This window comes from Seriola lalandi, unplaced genomic scaffold (genome assembly GCF_002814215.2).
Source record: "Seriola lalandi dorsalis isolate HSWRI2012SDOR001 ecotype SW California unplaced genomic scaffold, Sedor1 jcf7180002054901, whole genome shotgun sequence".
Lineage (NCBI taxonomy): Eukaryota > Metazoa > Chordata > Actinopteri > Carangiformes > Carangidae > Seriola > Seriola lalandi.
The window spans coordinates 2,917,147-2,936,248 of record NW_019525453.1 but is presented as its reverse complement, the minus strand read 5'-3'; the positions used below and the strand labels follow the sequence as shown (position 1 = coordinate 2,936,248).

The 19,102-nt window shown below is 38.5% G+C and overlaps 1 protein-coding gene across 3 annotated transcripts; it reads right to left on the bottom strand.

The window, feature by feature from the left end:
• Positions 1-1,159: 1,159 nt before the first annotated feature.
• Positions 1,160-16,678, bottom strand: gpcpd1 (glycerophosphocholine phosphodiesterase 1). 3 transcript variants are annotated; one of them, XM_087180344.1, is made up of 21 exons: positions 16,625-16,678; positions 14,573-14,658; positions 14,065-14,155; positions 13,827-13,911; positions 12,544-12,619; positions 11,571-11,612; positions 11,075-11,198; positions 10,557-10,797; positions 10,221-10,383; positions 9,980-10,109; positions 9,792-9,846; positions 9,588-9,680; positions 9,317-9,394; positions 9,031-9,070; positions 8,848-8,906; positions 8,554-8,619; positions 8,310-8,446; positions 7,707-7,842; positions 7,109-7,269; positions 6,193-6,242; positions 2,583-2,772 (listed from the first exon to the last, which is right to left on the bottom strand). In XM_087180344.1, the coding sequence occupies exons 1-21, from the start codon at positions 16,651-16,653 to the stop codon at positions 2,729-2,731; spliced, it is 1,986 nt and encodes a 661-aa protein (XP_087036470.1). In that variant the 5' UTR covers positions 16,654-16,678; the 3' UTR covers positions 2,583-2,728. The 3 variants fall into 3 exon arrangements, with proteins under 3 accessions (XP_087036469.1, XP_023286112.1, XP_087036470.1); XM_087180343.1 differs by lacking the exon at positions 6,193-6,242 and having other exon boundaries at positions 1,160-2,772; positions 16,625-16,664; XM_023430344.2 differs by lacking the exons at positions 6,193-6,242; positions 16,625-16,678 and adding an exon at positions 14,906-15,242 and having other exon boundaries at positions 1,160-2,772.
• Positions 16,679-19,102: the final 2,424 nt, after the last annotated feature.

Below are 19,102 nucleotides of genomic sequence, written 5' to 3'. Positions count from 1 at the left end.
AAAAAACATTTTGAATTTTGAATTCCCAAGAAACATCTGGTAATTTGAAACATGCCTTGCACAAGAGAGATCTCAGAAGACCTGTGATCAAGAATTGTTGATTTGGATAAAGCTGGAAGGGTTGCAAAGTCATCTCAGAGAGTTTAGATATTCATCAATACTACTCGACACTACCACTACTCTCTCTAGACATCACCAGACATCCTAAGAATGCTCCAAAATTCCCCCTGATCATTGTACAGGTCTGACCAGCAGTAGCTAGAAGAGCTTGTTTAAACTTATGGCTGCCAAAGGTGAATGTTTAATGGGTGTGTTCAATAGAGACACAGAAGATTATAATTGCTTGTGATATCGGCTTAGGAACACCACACTTGTGACTCAGCTGAGGATCAGATCACATTTTATTGGTGAGGATGTTGGCTTAGAAACCTACATCCTCAACCAAAGAGCTCTCCTTGTCATTTAAAAATCTAGTTAGTGTTGAAGGGTGTAAACTCTTTAATCATTTCAGCATTCCTAAACAATAGCCCAGGTAGTTGCGTGAAAAGACTGATCATTGGTATATCAGTTGTAAGGTTCACTCTGATAACCACAGCCCGAGACAATCATCCTGAGATAAGAAAGAAACCTTACATCATTAGTCGTGCCAACCACCACTGAGTGTCCTTGCGTTATCTGATCAATCATTAACTATTGTATAGTGCCATGCCAGCAGCGTTCTATGGGTGTAGGCTATGTGGAGTAAAACTAAATGTAAACAAAACTAGAATCACAACGCCACAGTCGTTTGCCTCCACCAACCAATCCAGTTGCAGTTTACATGCACGTTTGTAGTCACGGCCAAAAACATGTTTTGTGCAGTCAGTGATCTTTGACTTTTGCCCACCAAAATCTAATCAATTCATCTTTGATCCAAGTAAACGTTTGTGTCCAATGTGAAGTAATTCCCTCTGGGCGTTCATGAGATTATGCGTTCACGAGGCCAAAAACATGTTTTGTGAGGTCACAGCGGCCTTTGACCTTTGACAACAAAATCCTAATCAGTTCACCCTTGAATCCGAGTGAACGATACTGCCAAATTTGAAGAAGTTACCTCAAGGTGTTACTGAGATATCAGAACTCAAGTGACATCAAAAAGAAAAGAGTCAAAGAGAAAATGAACAAATATACATATTGATTTTATTTACATTATCATTTACACTCTTCTGCTCTGAAGTGGCAGTTAGTATTACACACTAGATTCTTTTATTCTCTCTGGTACTTCATTCATATACATATACAGACTATGCATGACTCCATCATGAGTTTGAAGAGACTGTGCAATAAGACAGATATACAGACAGTATACTATAAATGGATTTGTTTTGCTCTGTTCAAAATGCAGCATCACCATTTGCACCATACCAACACATTTTTATACTCAAATGATAAAATATATCAAGCATAATTTGTTCCAAAAATAATCTGCCATGCAATAAGAAGCATTTGGTTGTGAGGTGAAATAAGATTTAAAGGTAGTATAGAAGTATTTGTTCATTCTGTACAGACATCCACACTCAAGTCTCTTCTAATAGACGATGAGTGAGGTATTGGTGATTTTGAAACAAAAAAGCAAGAAGCATACAATTTCCCCCTTTAAGGCTGTGGTATGTGTACACTGTCATAAACAAAACATTCAGATTTTTCTCAAATCAAGTTGATAAAAAGAACAAAGGATACAGTACATCCAGTATGCATGCAGTATTTAAATAACAGCAATAGCTATAAATCCAGTCAATAAGCAGGTGTTTGAAGGCGAAGAAAGGAGGAGCAAGTTCTTTCAATCCATTCAAGAGTAGATTAATCAGCCATGTAGGCTTCTTCTAAGTGCTGTAGTCTATCCACCAAGAGGTGAGCATTCATTAATGGCAACACACACAGTCATCCAAATGCACATCTTCTTGTACTGAGTGTAGTATGCAAACCAGACCCAACAATGGATGTGCCAGATACACTCCCAAATTATTTCCCATACCTGAAATAGCAATCAGTAGCTACTACTCCTTAACACTTAAGGTAATGGCTACACGCACAGAAAAGACATAAGAGCAGAAACAGAAAAACAGCATAATCCTACATCATCATCAACATTTTGACATACAATTTGCTGACATGTTACACCTTTACACCTGTAAAATATATGCAGAAACTTTTAGCACTTCGACTATGAACAGATGAAACATTTTGGCTAAATAAATATCCACTGTGAAATTCCACTTTTATGAAGACCTTTGTGCTTACTGTTCAGATCCCAAAACTGGTCGACGAAAAAACATGTGCATCACCTTAATGTTTAGGCAAACCATCCACCTATTTTATCAGAAAACATATATAACAAACATTTTGTGAAGATACATGACAGCAGACAAAATCTGTCACTGAGTGGAGTGGAGATAATTTAAGAGGTTTTATTATTGTGAGCAAAATTTTAAAATACATACACAAACCTGATCTTTTATCTTTGAGCAAGTACACCTTGGTCCTCTAAAGTGTGTGTGAGAAGTGAGGTCTATTGAAAGGTAGTTTAGGTGTACTTATGAGGAGCTGAGGCCAGAATCGGACTCAGCACTGCCAGCACGGGCCTTGGAGGCAATGCAGGGAGCCATGGAGCAAGGAATGGAGTAGCAGGAACAGGTGGAGCTCTTTAGGGTCTCCTCTGTAATAACCTCCTGCAGGGAGTGTTGCTCCTCTACTTGGAAGATATTTGGCTGCTCTCCTTGGTCCTCGCAGATGCTAAAGGAAAGGGATCAGACATCCTTCAGTTAGATGAGTGGACAGTAGTTGGTGTAAACTGGTGCCTCACAAGTTTCTTTGACTACTGTCCGTCATTCAAAAACCAAAGTGACAGCAGAGTTTTCCTGATCTAAAAACATGTTGCTAACATGTTGGTGACAGGGTTGAAATATATACATCACAACAATAGTGAGAATATTTTTCCACTATCTACAGCGATAACTGCACAGTGAAGTATGGCACATGTAAAATCATTTATGATATAATCAGGTTTGACTGTGTTCCACTGTCACATCAGACAAAACTCTTCATATTTCATTCACTCTGTCACATTAAATTACAGTTTGCTGGGAATGAATCATTTAGGGAACATTTAGTAAAGCAATAACAGGTTAGGATATGATGGTGTGATTATACTATCATGGTACAATCCACTTTAAATTTCTAAATGAGAATATTGAATTATCACCAAGCACTACTGAGTAGTCCTGTGGAACAAAGTCTATTGTTATTTTTATTATCAATATTATAAAGTCAGTACTAACAATAAGATCATATAATATAATTAAGGTTTGTGGATTCATTTTTATTTTTTAAACTTAAAAATTTCATCTGCTATAAGTGAAAAAAGAATAGTAGAATGTGGCAAGATGCAAAAATACAAAGACTACTAGTCTAGTCCAGTTCTGCTCCCAACTAACTAGTACAGGGGTAATGTGACCATACAGAAGCTCCACACTTTTTTCATGCACCTATGTTAATGAAAACTGTTTTCTGCATTCACGTTGACTGGGGGGATGATTGCACTGGTTTACATTTTTATGAGAAAGAGCCTTTTCTAATTGTTTTACTCAGTTAAGAGGATTTTGGATGCCACCTGCACATTCAGGGCATCTCACCTTTTACCTGCTTGGCATGCACCACATTTTGTGAAGCAATGCCCAAGGGCATGACTCGCAAAATATGATGATCAGTGGGTTAGCAAGATTACTTTGTTCTGCACGCTAGGTTTTCAGTTTTATGTGGGTGGCACACCTATACACGCGATTAAAGCAGATTAAATACTAGGCACGGCCAACGTCCTCAGCAGTCAAGTAAGGAAAACAAAAACATCATTCTTTCCCCCTATGGACAATGACTGACATTGTTCTCGTAAGCTTAAACAACAGTATATGATATTATATAAGTGTTACAGAAATTTTGGTCCCTGAGTGAGCCACTCCTCTGAGGCTGTGTGTTCTCCATTATGAGCTCTATCAATAAAATATTTTACAGTAGGTGACTGTTTTTACAGGTGTATTGGTTAGGGTTTGGATGCCAGCCAAACATAACAATAACAGTTGAACTTTTGCACACGTTCAAAGTACCATATGTCTTGATAGATGAACTCAGGAAAAACTGGAATTACCATCCTGTGGCTGTATGTCTCCGTCAACCACTCAAAGTGCAGTTTACATCGATGTCTGTCCAGACTCATAATATATGTAGTGATGACTTTGAAGGAACTTAAAAGATATCAAGTGTATTATTTGATTTGTGATATAGGGATATATCAATAAAGTTGACTCTCTTTGTTGAAGCTTTGTTGTACTGTATTAGTGTGGAAGTTCATTGACAGAAACAAAAAAAAAAGTGTCAAATTTCTTGTATGTGTTCACATGCTTTGCCAATAGAGCCAATTCTGATTGAGCACAAAGTTGTAGCCAAAACAACAGATAATGCTTCAAATATGGATGTTGCTGCAAAGAAGCTACAAATTCGAAAATGTCGATGCTTCACACTCATCTACAAACCGGCAGCACAGAAGATCTATCGAGGTTGGTACCTAAGACTAGTGTCACCAATTCAGTTTTCAACCAAGTATGAAATATGGTCACAATCTCCCCTTCTGTTCCTGAGTTACAGTGTTGAATAATGTCCAGAAGTGTTTTTGCAGTACATTATAATTTGACAGTGAAGTTGACTTTGGATTTTTTGGATATAAAATGTCATCACGTCATCATTTTATCCTATTAGACCTTTGTGTGAAATTTTGTCATAATTGTGTCCAAGTCCTTCAGCTATGGCCAAATTTTTTTTTTTGTGAGGGCGGTGTTAAGGGATAAAAAGTCCCATAGTATAAGTTACTCTCTTATAGTGAACCTGCTCAAAGGGGGAAGGTCACAGTCACCCTTGTGAGCCCAGTAATCCAAAGTGGCAAATGTACGATTTTTGTCAAGCAAGATATTTTGATTGTGTTCAACAAATTTCATAACACAATCTGCTAAGACGGAGCAGTACAACTCATTTTCAAGGCTACAAGGAGCGTCCAGCGCAATCACCCCTTTTGTAAAGAAACCAAATGGCAGTACAAGCAGATCATCCACAAACTTAATAGGTGCAAATAACAGAAAATATACTTGTGAAAAATATGCTGTGATATCTGACAAAGTTACTGAGAGAGGCTTAAATGCAGATCTCTTGGATCAAGGTTATTTGAGACAAATGCAAATACATATTTTTTGGTTCACACAAGGCCAGTATGTCAAGGAACACTGTCATGCACTAAACAAGCCATTCACTCTTGTTGCCTCTTTTGCTTTCTATGTCAAGTTGAGTATTGACGGGTGTAAGGAGGCTTCAGAAATGATAAACATGGCAGTTGACCAATCAAACAACTGTGTTTAGTACTATCCAAGTTTTAAGAAAATCCAAAAAGCTAAAACAACAATAATCACTGAATCATCAAGTGCTATACTATTAAAGTGTCAGACATATAGTGCTGTGCAAAAAGTTTTAGGCACTTTTGATGTTTAGATTCTTATCCATCACACAATCCCATCAGAGAGACGTCTGACTGACAAATTCATTCAGCTGCATGACAACAACTTCAAACATCATCATCAGCAACAAGGAGAATCAAGGAGTCCTGCAACACTAAGCTGATTGCAACATCATGGACTCAGTCTGGTATTACATAAACAGACGAAAACACCGAAACAGCCTAAATCCACAGAACTGTGGCAAGTTCTCCAAGATGCTTGGAACAACGTACCTGCCAAGTACCTTGAAAAACTATCCACAAGTGCACTGAGGAGAACTGGTGCTGTTTTAAAGGCAAAGGGTCAAAACAAATATTGATTTGATTTAGGTTATTTCTGTTTACTGCATTTTATATAGTGTTAATATTAATAAAAACTATTCATGGCATTGTTTTTGAAAACATCCTCACTTTACTTTTAGTGCCTAAGATTTTTGCACAGCACTGTATGAGAAGTCAACCGTCTTGCATCATTGTCAAGGAACACGATTTTGTTCCTTCCGCATTTTATGAGGAATATATGAACTTTCAGGCAGGATTTGAGGGGAGAACTAAAACCAGCCAAGGGTTGTAGAGTGAGTAAATTAACAAAACACAGACAGGAACCAGAGAAACATTACGGGAATCAGAAGAACTTGAGTCAAAATATGGCACCAAGCATTCACAAATTCTGTAAAACAAGAGGCAAAGTTATAACAACAACGTGGAGAGGTCAAATGTTTTGATTTGAGATGTTAAATAAAGTTACATCTGGAATCTTCAGGGAATATTGGGTTGTAAGATAAGAGTTCAAAGCCTATAGTCTGCTTTCTGCAAAGGTCTGTAAAAGTCTGGGTCAACGTCCAAACATTAATATAGAGTAAAGGTCGTGGTAGGGTAAAACCCAGAACTGAAACAGCTGAACAAACACTCTCTGCTGACCACGCAGCTTTGCTAAGATCAGAGAAATCAGTTTCACTCTGACAAGAGACCCAATCTTTATGTAACAGCATTGGCATGTTGCGTACTAATGTCGCACTCACACACAAAATGTTCAATGAATAATCAAACCAGTTTCATCAGCAACTTTGGCAGGTGCCAAGTGATTATGGTGTCTGCCAGTGCTTGATTATGTAACCCTGACTCCTGAAACACTGCAGATGGGGAAAAAAAGGCCTTGTAATCATACAGTGGAATAACAAGGAAGAGCACTGTGAATGCAGTAATCAAAATTATGAAACTGAATGTCCTGATCAATAACTCAATTGTGGCTTCAGGCTGAAAACAGACCAAGGGCGCAGGGTGTACAGAACAGGATGTTATGTAACAGGTGACGATTGTAGCTCGGAACACAATTATGAGAAGATTTATCATAACAGAAATATCAGGAAAGCGCAGTAACTGAATGTTTGATTGTGCAAAGAAAATGTGTTTGTGGATATACGGTACAGAGTTGGTTTTGTTTGGGTCTGTGTGTTTTCTAGTTTACCCGACAAGCATTGAGGTCTTGAGGCGCTACGAGGCAGCCACGGATAAGCATGTCACATTTCAACCTACCTATCATAGATGAGCCCATCGATTCCCTGCTCTCTCAGCTTCCTCCGGGTCTCGTGGTCGTTGTTGTCATCTCCCCAGCTGAACACCACCAGGCCTTTAGACTGGGCATCCCCAATGTAGGTGAGGTTCTTAAGCAGCTCCTCCGTGTGCGCGCTGATCCCCTAAAGGAGCAGCCAAGGAAGTCCAGTTAGAAAAAAAAAAAAAGTCTTGTTTAATCTTTTTAAGTTCATCCTAAAATAAAAGTCACTTCTTCTCTTCTCACTCTCACGTTGGCTTAAACACTAGTAAAGTCTTAATGTCTTCATAATACATAAGTAAGACAATTCAGTTACAAATGTGACTTTAACAAAAAAAAGTGATGTGAGATTATGTTGCCTAAGATGTCTGGAGACATTTTTGACCTTAGTAAAACCACTTAGGATGTCAAAGAGACAGCTGACACAGCGCTATGCTAGCTGACTTGTTCGTTATGTAGACTGTGTTTTCGACTGACGTGAGGCTGGTGGGTATGAAATGCTTATATAGACGTTATACAAAATCTGGAAAATTCAGTGAATACATTATGAAAAACATTTATCTTTCTGCTACAACTGCTCACCAGAATATTCTCACTCTGGGCGAAACTTATGGCGATCTGTGTGGTCTGGCAGCGGATGTCCATTAGTTCAGGATACTTTTCTGAAATTCCCTGAGTAAGGAAGAGGATGGGGTACTTGTTCTGCTTGTGACGCACCCTGAGAGAAACATGAAAAGATGTCACAATCACCATCTACGTAGGAGAGAATCTACGTTTACTGGTAACTTGACTTTTCTTCAAAATTGATTTGAAAAGAACAAGAATCTTTTAAACATCGTCACATTCTGAGATGGGTAATAGTTTCAAAAATATAAATTGACAGAAACTGAACTGCTACTACAAAAAGTAATCTTTGTGTTGTGCTTTTTCTGGTAATGAGTTCAGTTAAATTCAGAGGACATTCTGTAATGGTTTGTCTGAAATATCTTAATGTCTGAGAAAGAAATTGAGCTAGGCATGCTAATCAACATTAGCATACTATTAAATTAACATTTATTTAAAATAAAATGTATGCAAATCAATAACTTCATTACCATGTAACATTATTGTGTTTCTGAATAGAATGCAATTTCCAGTCTGATCAAATCTGGCCATACTTTATCCTCAGTTGTTAATTGTGCTTACATGGTGCAGATATCTGGGTCGAAGCAGGAGAAGACGATGCGTCTTTTGCCGCCTTTTTGCAGAACACAGGACAGGATGATGTCAAGGAAGGTATTCATGTTGAAGTAGGATGATAAGTTGCCATCCCATGACCCGTCCTGTCAATACAAAGCATTTATCAATTCAGTTTATTATGAAAACACAAGACATGAATTCACAATGACTCATTCAATCAAAGTAACTGTTGCAATACTCTGTCATTCACCTTCATCTGGCAGATCCACTTGAGCTCAATGTTGAAACCCACATGCTCAGGAATAGCCTGAAAGATCTGTAAGAGATATGAAATATGTTTTTTTGTAGGTAATAACTGATAGGTTATTGACACATAATTTGTTATTTAACAGACAGCAACAGAACCATTGGCAGAGAGTGCCATTCAATATAGGTGATGGGAGTTCCCTAGTTTTACTGTTCATCTACTTGTGAGGCCAAGGGGAACAGCTCATGATGATTAGACAAGATATTTAATAATGATGATCACCAAGAAGTAATTTACCTGCGAGAGTGATGGGAATGGCTGATGCTCATCAATTTCGTCTTCATCGTCCAGCAAATCTGAATAACAAACAGAAGAGATGACTGCTCATGATTGTGGCACACATTAACAGCCACTTTGCTGTGACGTAAGACGAGGGCATACAGGTCTTCAGAACAACAAACACCACCAGTTGGTACATACCTTTGTTATCATTTTCTTTCATTGCAGTAACATGGGCCAGCTGTGCAACAAAGCATAACAAAGTATATCATACATGATCTTGTCATTATATTAAACAAATGGTTACATACATGGTTACATGCCACATGCTCTGACTTGCCCACAGTACTGTTTTAAAAGTCTGTTTCCCTTGTTGTTGTTTTTAGCAGAAGGGAGCGTTCAGATTTGTTCACTGTTCATTTTGTTTCATCTCAAGGGTTTATTGCAACTTGGGTCTTATTTGCACAGCTTCATTCCAGGTTTTTACCTTCAGAAGCTGCAGCTGATCAAATGTCAAGTCTTTGACTGGCACCTCAATGAGCTCAAGTGAAGTCTTGTCATTTTTCTGTCGAGGAGATAAAAAGAATTACATTTATTGTATTTACTAAAGACATACATTTGTTCATGCTTACCACCTTCTTAAATGTATAGTGATCAAGTGATAATTAGTTAATGGAAAGTAAAAATACCAACAGAGAAAAATAACGTGAAGTCACTTTCATATGTCCATCATCAAGAACAACAGGCCTTAAATTTACCTTCTTGGTGGATATGCAGCATGTCAGATCATGGTATACAATAGGAACAGCATCCTTGGAGAGGTGAACATCAAACTCCACATAAGCTGCACCCTACATGTACACAATTGACATATAATTAAATGTTATTAAATTAATAAAAAAAGGCAGAAGTAATGTTGAAGGTAAATAATTGCTCATGAACTAATCATGTGAATAACTTACATGCTTGGCAGCACTTTTGAATGAGGCTACTGTGTTCTCCCTGATTCTGTGGTGCCTGTAAAATACAAATTAGAAAACAATTTTGTTGAAAGGGAACAGAAGCGGAACATGCACCCTATTGGCACCCACTGTTGTGCTAATGACTTAGCACTCTAACCTAGCCAACTCAAACACTTATTATGACTCACTTGGCTGCATGTGTGCTGCCTGCTCCTCTGTGTCCCACATCCAGAGTGCTCCTTTTCTTCCAGTACTTGGTGAATGAGGAGCTCATGTCACACTGCAGTCCCTGGATGGGCCGAATCACCAGGTAATCCACTGGAACAGAGTAACAAATGAAAAGGAAAACAGTTTCAGTTTCCCCCCTCTCTTTTGCATACAGACAAATCATTGTCGGCCAGTGTGGGACTCTTTCGTAAAAAATCTTACCTCTAACTTTCCCAATGGTCTGTCTGAAATTTCGACCCATTATTGGAAGTGTGGCCACTCCGATGTCTTTGCCACTCTCCAAAAAAGAGGAGGAGAGGAGGCAAGCTGTGCCCACATGTCCGGGATGAGCATCTCCCTGGACCACATGCTCACCCAGATCCTCCTGTAAACAAATATATTAGATTTGTACAATTCTGATCACATAAAACCACATAAATCTAATTGTGATGCCTGATTTGTTCTTCCTTTTACACTTGTATTTGTAAGTCAAGAATACAAACTTGTATCTTTTTAACAAATTGGTTTACTGGTGTATCAGAGGCCATGAGTTATTACCTCAAAGAACTCAAAGGTGAGCTCTAGGTTGTCTGGGTCCATGGTGTGGATACTGTACTCAGTCCACTGGGAGGGCTCCAGTGCGTTCCCACACTCAGGCTGTGAGTGACGCGACTTATAGCCATTGGCACTGATCATACTGATGTCCAGAGTGGAGGTCATCTTGGGCCAAGACGAAGGACTGATTGCCTCGTCCTCTTCATCTTCCTCCTCCTCAATGCCCTCCAATGTCAGCTTGATCCTGGATAGATAGGTAAAATAAAAAGTGAATTAAAATATTATAGTCATATTGAAAGCCACATGCATTTATAAAAGAAAATGCATCAAAACATAAATAAGTAGTTAAATCAAATTACATTGTACTTTCAGCTTTTCTTACTATAATTGTTGTAAGTATGTATCACTCTTTGGTTACAGGCAGGTCGGGTAATAGTAGCACTGTAATGATCCATCTCAAGTTGCTTTGAAGTAGAACTTTCTCTGGCTGGTGATGAAATCGACCTTGGTGTCACCCCTACCTGAACCGAGACTTCTTGAATTTCTTCTTCGTGATGGACACCGGAGACGTCTTAGAATAGTGCAGACGTAGGCGAATCTCTGTCTGGCATGTGAGCCACCCAGAGTCAACACAATTCACCCCATCTATAAAAAAAAAAAAAAAAGGGAGGACACAGACAGGATGCTTTTGTATTTGATGACAATGTATATGAATGCCGACCAGAGAACAGGTTGCAGTGACAAAGCAGGGAGGACACAATTGTTTGCTCTGTTATAATAGATGACCTCAAAACCTCTGCTGTACAAAACAGATGAAGTGAATACAATGTGGTCTGAAGGGATTTCAGTTATCTTGAAGGATTAAGCACATAAGTAAACCATTTAGCGCTGCAGTGCTTCTATCTTACTTTTACACAGTGTAGACCTATACAAGGTGAATAACACAGAGAGTTCCCTTGTGACAGTTGTTGTGTTTGTAGTTTGGTGGTGGCTGGTTGCTTTTTCAGTCAAACTTACTGTGAATTCCAAATTGCCCATCATCAATATTCTGGTGTGATGCTGCAATGAAGGAAAAAGGAATTAGAAACAGGATAGAGGAATCTTAACAGTACAAAAATTGAGGACAGATCAAACCAGTGCATTTCCAGTGTTTTCCCCATTTTGAACACTAGAAACCAGATGCCAAATTTAAGCCTCCCATAGTTTGTTCTGAATTTGATTTGCCTCAAACTCAAGAGTTCACTCAGCACTACACTACTCTTGAGTATGAGCTTGTGATCTGGGTTAATTTAGCAGGATGTTTATGAAACTATACAGAAATCAAACAGAACACTCCAGGACTGAAAACAAAAATTAACTTAAAATTTAAAACAAATTCTCATTTTAGTGAGAGAGGTGTTTTATTAATATTTGCTAGAAGAAAGAAAAAGAAACAAGAATCGGGTGACAGGTTGTGGTCAAAAAGGACATCAAGCAGGGTACAGCAATGGCTGCAACTATTCTTCCTATCAAGCTCATTTTGAATGAGCTTTGTCTGTGTTCTGCCAACACAATGGGGTTTTAACTAGAGAGCTCTACTATATCAGGTCATGACATCTACTGTGATGCAGTGTTTCCTCTATGGCTATAGATCATTCCAGCAAGTGTTGTCCCTGCTCTTTGCCAAAACATACAAACACTGCCACAAAAGCAAGCATATCCAGAGACTACCAGTAAATTACAGACAGTGTTTGTTGAAGAAACGCTGCAGTCAGGTGGCAGTATGAAAATTTAAATATACATTTTGCCCAAAACCAAAAAAATCCATAGTCAGATTCGACTATCCCCGAAATAATAACCTTCTTCTTCAGAGAGATGAGCAAGAAGTGACCCCGATGAGCATCTTTTATATATAATGCTAGGGCAGGGAATGGGAAGTCTACAGGGGTTTGAGTATGACACACTTTTCCAAACCCAACCACAATGTGCACCGTTTTTCATTGTTCTATACCTGTGGGGCTCATCGTGCGGGGCTGGTGATGGGTCTCCCACATATTGACTATCACTTGACAGGGACCACCTGCACTCTGCAATTCCAATGTTTGGCACAATGTTAGGGTTTTCAAATAGGATACATTGAACTACTTTTCAGTCTGGTCTCAAAGATATCTGTGGACCAGAGAATGAGAAAGGAATTAGAGCTAGTATAGTCACCAATCCCCAGCTAGGGCAGTCAGCCACCATGGATTGTAGCCTGAAAAGTGAATTAGTGAAGAAAAAAGAACTTTGAAACATTTCTTTAGTTACACATCAAGCTGCTCTCTTTATCTGTATTAAAACCATCATTAACTATAGCAATGAAATGTTTGTAGCCTTTTGAGCTCCGCCATTTAATCAAATCATTACAGAGTTGAACGCAATATTCCACTGACGCAAAATAATCCAACACTGCTCAGGTCTGCAATTCTGAAAAACATGGTCCATGAGTTAAAGAAAGGTTTACATTACTGTTACAGGCATGGGGAGGAGCTTCATTTTGTCAAATTTCTAACATGGCATTTCTAACATTTCTAACATTTAACTGTTGTGCAACAATAACATGTTTCAGGTCACAAGGAGGTGAGGCGCCTCACAAACAACACACCACAAAAACAAGAGGAAGTCAAGTCACAGCAGGACCATAGTCCCACACAATGTGAGCTCCACCCCTGGGATACAAAATAATAAACACATAAATACTAAGAGAGAGGTAGACAACGGGACACATCTCTTTCTTTTCAGGGAAACTTGATCCCCGATATGTTTGTATACATATATACGGGCCTATCAGCAACTTGGACATGGCTCACGTGCTTAGATTAGAGAAGCTAGCTGATAGTTTGTCTGCGGTCGGTAATTCCACAAGACTAACCTAAGGTTGTTCCTAAAGGGCATAAAGACAGATGCAGGGAAAGTGATCTTTCATTGTGTAAGTGATCCTCTGACACATGCTTTCAAAGTCAGTGCAATAAAAACAAAGATACCCTGTTTCTCCCCCTCCTGTTGATGAGCTATAAAAGGAAAGGTATCAATTGACAGAAAACTAAAACTTATAATCATCACATCACATCAGAAACATGCAACAATACCTTGACATTTACTTAGAATTTACTTTGGCCTTGAATTCAACAGTTATTATCTTTTTAACAAGTAATATCCAATACCTCTTTCAAAAGGTTATCTTGGCCAACTGTAAGAAAATAAATCTGTGATTTATAAAGCTATAGCACTATACAGACAGGAGACTCTGCTCACCTTTGACTCCAGAAAGAAGCCTTTGAAGTAGCGGTACTTGGAAACAATTCCTTTAGGTACAGTGATTGTTGCAATCCAGGTATTTCTGTTAAGGAATCAACAGACACATCAATATTAAGAAGTGCAAAAGGAAATCAGACCGGTACTTGCATGTAACCTAGAAGAGAAAACAATATACTGTCATATTTTAAAATCATGTTGTTAACAAGTCACACATTAAATATAAACGTTAACTTACCCATCATTACCACTTGGATGTAATGTCACAGCTTTTTGATGGCTCCAGCAACCCAGGGCTTCACAGCTACCAACGACAGCAATCACCTCACCTAGAAATGTTCAAACTGACCTGTAACCTCATGTAACTTCAGCTAAAAAATACAAATATGCCTTACATTCATAACCACCTCTACAATGTTCTGATATAAACTTGTTTAAGATGTCTTCTTTGACAAGGAAATGCTGACATGGACCACAAATCGTCCATGTTACAACCTCGTGTCTAATAAGTGTGTGCAAACTTGGTAGAAACAGATTTTCACAATCATAACATGCCCCATTTCTTCCAGGAACGTAACTCAACTGTGTGGAAAATGTTTATGTAGACACATTACAACTTAAAAAATGATTTAAGTCGTTGTTATGGCAATACAAAAACACTTTACAACTTGACATCTAAAATAGTTCTAACGAGGGTCGACCCCTTTAACTTGAGCTGTGTCTTCAGTCAAGTTTAGCAGTCATACCTGGGGATGTTTCACTTCTGACAGCCAGAGTCACCTGAGTGGTCTCCATAGTTGATACGGGCATAAAGATTGGAGGCAGAAACAAGCTGAAAGACATAAACGGATTTTAAATAAACTGTTTTATTCAATTACCGGATAATCAGTAACAATTTCAGCGATGTACAGAAGGAAGGTATAGTCCTGTCTGTGCCATGATAAGTTCTGCTTAAGTTACACTTCTACTAGCTAACGTTCTGTAAATAGCAACACCCGTACAAAATACTTTCAAAACATCTGGAGCGGAGAAAGGTATAACATAAGCAAGAACTACAAATAAGCTAACTACTTTCTTACTTTTGGCAGCTATGTGTCGGCTCTTGGCAGCCTCGAAGATGGAAAATTCACAGTGAAATCATTTGTCTATCCCGATGAGAGGCATCGGTCTGAGCGAAAGCAAACATGCTCCGCATCGTTAGCCATTGCTGCCCAGCTTGTCAAAAGCGAAGATATTAGCTTGAACTTAACTGAAAAATATCACGAGCACAAAAATAACGCCTGGAGTAACGCAGTAAATACAATACTGCAAAAACTCCCCAACGAAAAGGATATAATCCGACTACTGTACTCTATCTACCATCGCGGGGACAGATAAGCCAAAACAAAGACTGAACCTGAAAAGCAAACATTATGCCGCCTGATCGTCAAGCCAACCAATACGAAATAGTGTTACGGTATATATATATCCGGTATATAATTTCAAAGTAAAATGCTTACAGTCCAACAGGCTCCGATTATAGTAAATCATTCAAAGAAAAATCCGGAGTAAATTATGTGGAAATTGTGGATTGACATCCTTCATATGATTTATACCAATTGCTATAACTTAAGAGGACTTAAATGTTTCTCCAAAAATATTACTGAAGGGTACACTGCACTCAAAAATTGTCCTACTAAAATGGCTTGCTTGCTTTTAAACGATAAAAGTATCTCCTTAATTATCCAATATAAAGTTGACAGTGGACATTGGGTTGACAGCCCAAAAGATTATCTATGATGTCAACAAAGTGATACATTAGCTCCCACTGGTAATAATTTTAGGAATTTGGAGGAATTCACATTCTCTGATTACACTTATTACACATGTGTGGGTTTTAAAGACTTTGTCTCTTTTGAGGTAATACATAGATTAGAGATTGCCTATATTACAGAGTAACGCTGGGAGATACAACTCACATAAAGCATTAATGAATAAATAGATGTGATTTTTTAATTAAGACTTTCAGCTTTTCTGGATCACACATTCCTTAGGTAAGTTAAACTGCACTGGTTATGGTGTCAGAAACTTTAAAATCCTTTATAACGCTAAAATACAACACTTCCAGGTGTAATTTCAAGTACAGTACTTCTATCGTTACAGACGTCTATCACTCTTATTTTGAAGATCCCATTTCCATACTTTGTATTGTGTACTATCTTCCGCTAGCTACTTGACGAAGCTGGTTCATTCCGCCCTGCTCTGGATTTCTAGCCTGTCATATATGCTGCATTGAAGTACCTTCGGAAACTCCGCCATATAGGAGCTGAGCGTACATGTTCAAACCCAAAAAGCGATAAACAAACGGGAAAGTCCTCTGAACCCTCTGAAACATCCTACTCAACTACCAGATGTTAGAGAAACGGTTGAAGTTTTGGCGAATTTGTTAGCCACAAACAACGGATGTGATATATTTTCTTTTCCAACTTGTTACTCTACTAAATCATGAATCTATACGAATTTCTTGAGAAAAACTGAAGTTATAATTTTAAGTACTTTAGTTACTGGATCAATTTTGTATTATTTACGGACAAATCCGGTCGGAAATTATAAGACAATTACAAGATCATTACGAAATAACAAGTAGGTTTTCATCGTGCTACCTTCGGTGTAGAAGTTTACCCGGTATCTACAATGCCGCATCATGGAGTTGTTTATGTTAGCCACCGAAAATACACGGATAAACTTAGCGGTAGAAAACGTTACGTTAAAGAAAATTACATTGCGTGTCAACAAGGTAATAACAAGTGTGAACATACCGTTCGCAGAAATCGATAAACTGGCACATTTTTGTTGATAATATGACTTGTTTTTGAAGATGTGGCAGGAGTGGTGGGGTGATGGGGGGGGGGGGGGGGGGGGGGGTACACACTGACGTCATGTACACTGCAATCTTAGACTGTTGACCTAAACATAGCCTTGGCAAGTTGACGACAGTGGTTTTCAAAACACACAAAACAGAGTCCTGTCTATAAAAACTTTTCTACGAAAGCGTTCACTTGCATAACTGAAACGTGATACCGTGCCACGAGTCAAGGGCAAATGATCATTTTTCACTGGCTGCTGGGACAGACAGGGATCAGGTGGCACGTGGCCTTTTAGCTTAAATATCTTCTCAGGCTCACATGGCCTAAAGACTTTAAATACCATTAACTCTTTCACTATCACCACCCCTACTCTAAAATCAAACCTAGAGCACTATAATTGAACATTCAGGTTTTATCCACGGAAACATAGACAAAGAGCAGTTGATGGCTGTCATTTCTTCTACATTCTCCAGCTGTCCACAACTATGTTCATTGAACTGCCACACTGCAGATGGATATCGAGTACCTTGATCAAAAACACTTAAGCACTGGGTGTTACCATATGCTATTGAGGCATATATCTGGTCAACCAACTGTCTCTCTGTTGTCAGCCATGTTACACTGGACACTGTCAGGCTGTCTATGAGGAACCTCTGACCTTCAATAATGAACCTGGGCCCTCAAACACAAACTGCTACAAACCTGTGAACCTCCAAACTGTCAACTACATAACAGTGTTTAGTGTGTGGAGGCCCTGCAGTTGATGTCACTGTCTGTAAAATCTCCTGTAGTGTCAGTAGATTATAAATTCTTCCTTGGTCCTCTGGCATATCACTGTTTTAATACTGACTGTTGATGTTGCTTGTTTCTTGTGAAAATATCCACAATTAATATCCACAATAAGCTGGGATCTAACAGTGTTTACAACAACAGCTTAAATGACGAGTTTCACATGTCAGAAAGAGAAAGCTGGACAAACAGAAGCAACGACATGTAAATGAATGATTATATTCATCACTCTTAAACTACTGGGGCTGTAGCACCAGTGGGAACAGCTGGAACAGCCTGACAGTCAGATGATGATGGCCCTCTGCCTGAACATCTAAATAATATAAAATTATGAAAATAAGAATTCATCACAGAACCATGACTACCCAAAGAGAAGTTAAACTCTACCAGGGGCTGCAGGGTGCCTCTGCCAACAAAGAACATACAACATACATTAGACGTTTTCAACCAGTAGTCTGCAGCCCCCTGGTGGTCCATGAAGGCATTGCAGGTGGCCCCTGACTAAGCATTCAATATTGCTATTTCACTCTGGGAATCACTTTTTAAATTCACATAAGACATTTCCATGTATTGATTATTGTTTGTTAATAATCAAATTCATGCAAACATATAAAATTTCGAAAATCCAAGGCAACTTTCAGGATTAAAATGGTGCCCATCCAGTCTGTCACTGGCAGCCTGTGTTTAATTACTAATGTTGGAATGTGTATAATGTGCAGATTTTTTACTACGAGTTGACTTGGCCTTGTGAATGCAATATCTCAGGAACTCCTCAAGGCAATCGCTTCAAATGTGGCACAAATGTCTACTTGGACCCAAAAATGAACTGATTGGATTTATGTGGGTAAAGGTCAAAGTTCAAGGTCATGGTGATCACACCTTCTTATGAATGCAATATATCAGGAACGATCAGAGGAGTTTCATTACATCTGGCACAAATATTCATTTGGTCTCAGTGATGAACTGATAAGAATTTGGTGGTCAAAGGTCACAGGTCAAGGTCGCTGTGACCTCTCAAAACAAGTTTTTGGTGTTAAACACAACTTCATATGCTATTTATACAAATCAATGGAACCTGTGGATATTGACAGGGGTGTACATTAGTGTTATAACTCTTAATTAAAAATTATTTTAACATAATTATAAAAGAAAGAAATATTTGATTCAAAACTATATCCATTGATGTGTTTTGGTTTTTATAATGACTCCAGAACAGAGTACGAACATACTTCCATAATAATACACTAAAACCTGAAAGATATTTACACTAAATTCAGGAACTGGAACTTTCAAATCTTGAGTGTTGTTCTTCCATCTGTGAGTTATGTAGCTGCTAGCTAGTAAGTTGTCTAACAATTCTGGGCTCTGTCTGTCTGCGAGTACAGGAGTGATATCATGATCATGACCATGTCATGCAATATATACGGTATATGTGCAATCCATAGCAACCAAAGAATCCAGACACCAGCATTGTATTTATTCATTTATTTTATTCACATTATTCAAAAACTAAGGAAAACATCTTCTGCAATAATTCCACTCAGTATTTGTTCACAAAGCAACAATTCAATGGCTTTTGTCAGCTAGTTTAAAGAGATGGCAGCTAAATGAAAATCTAAAGGCAAAAAACAGTGGAAATAT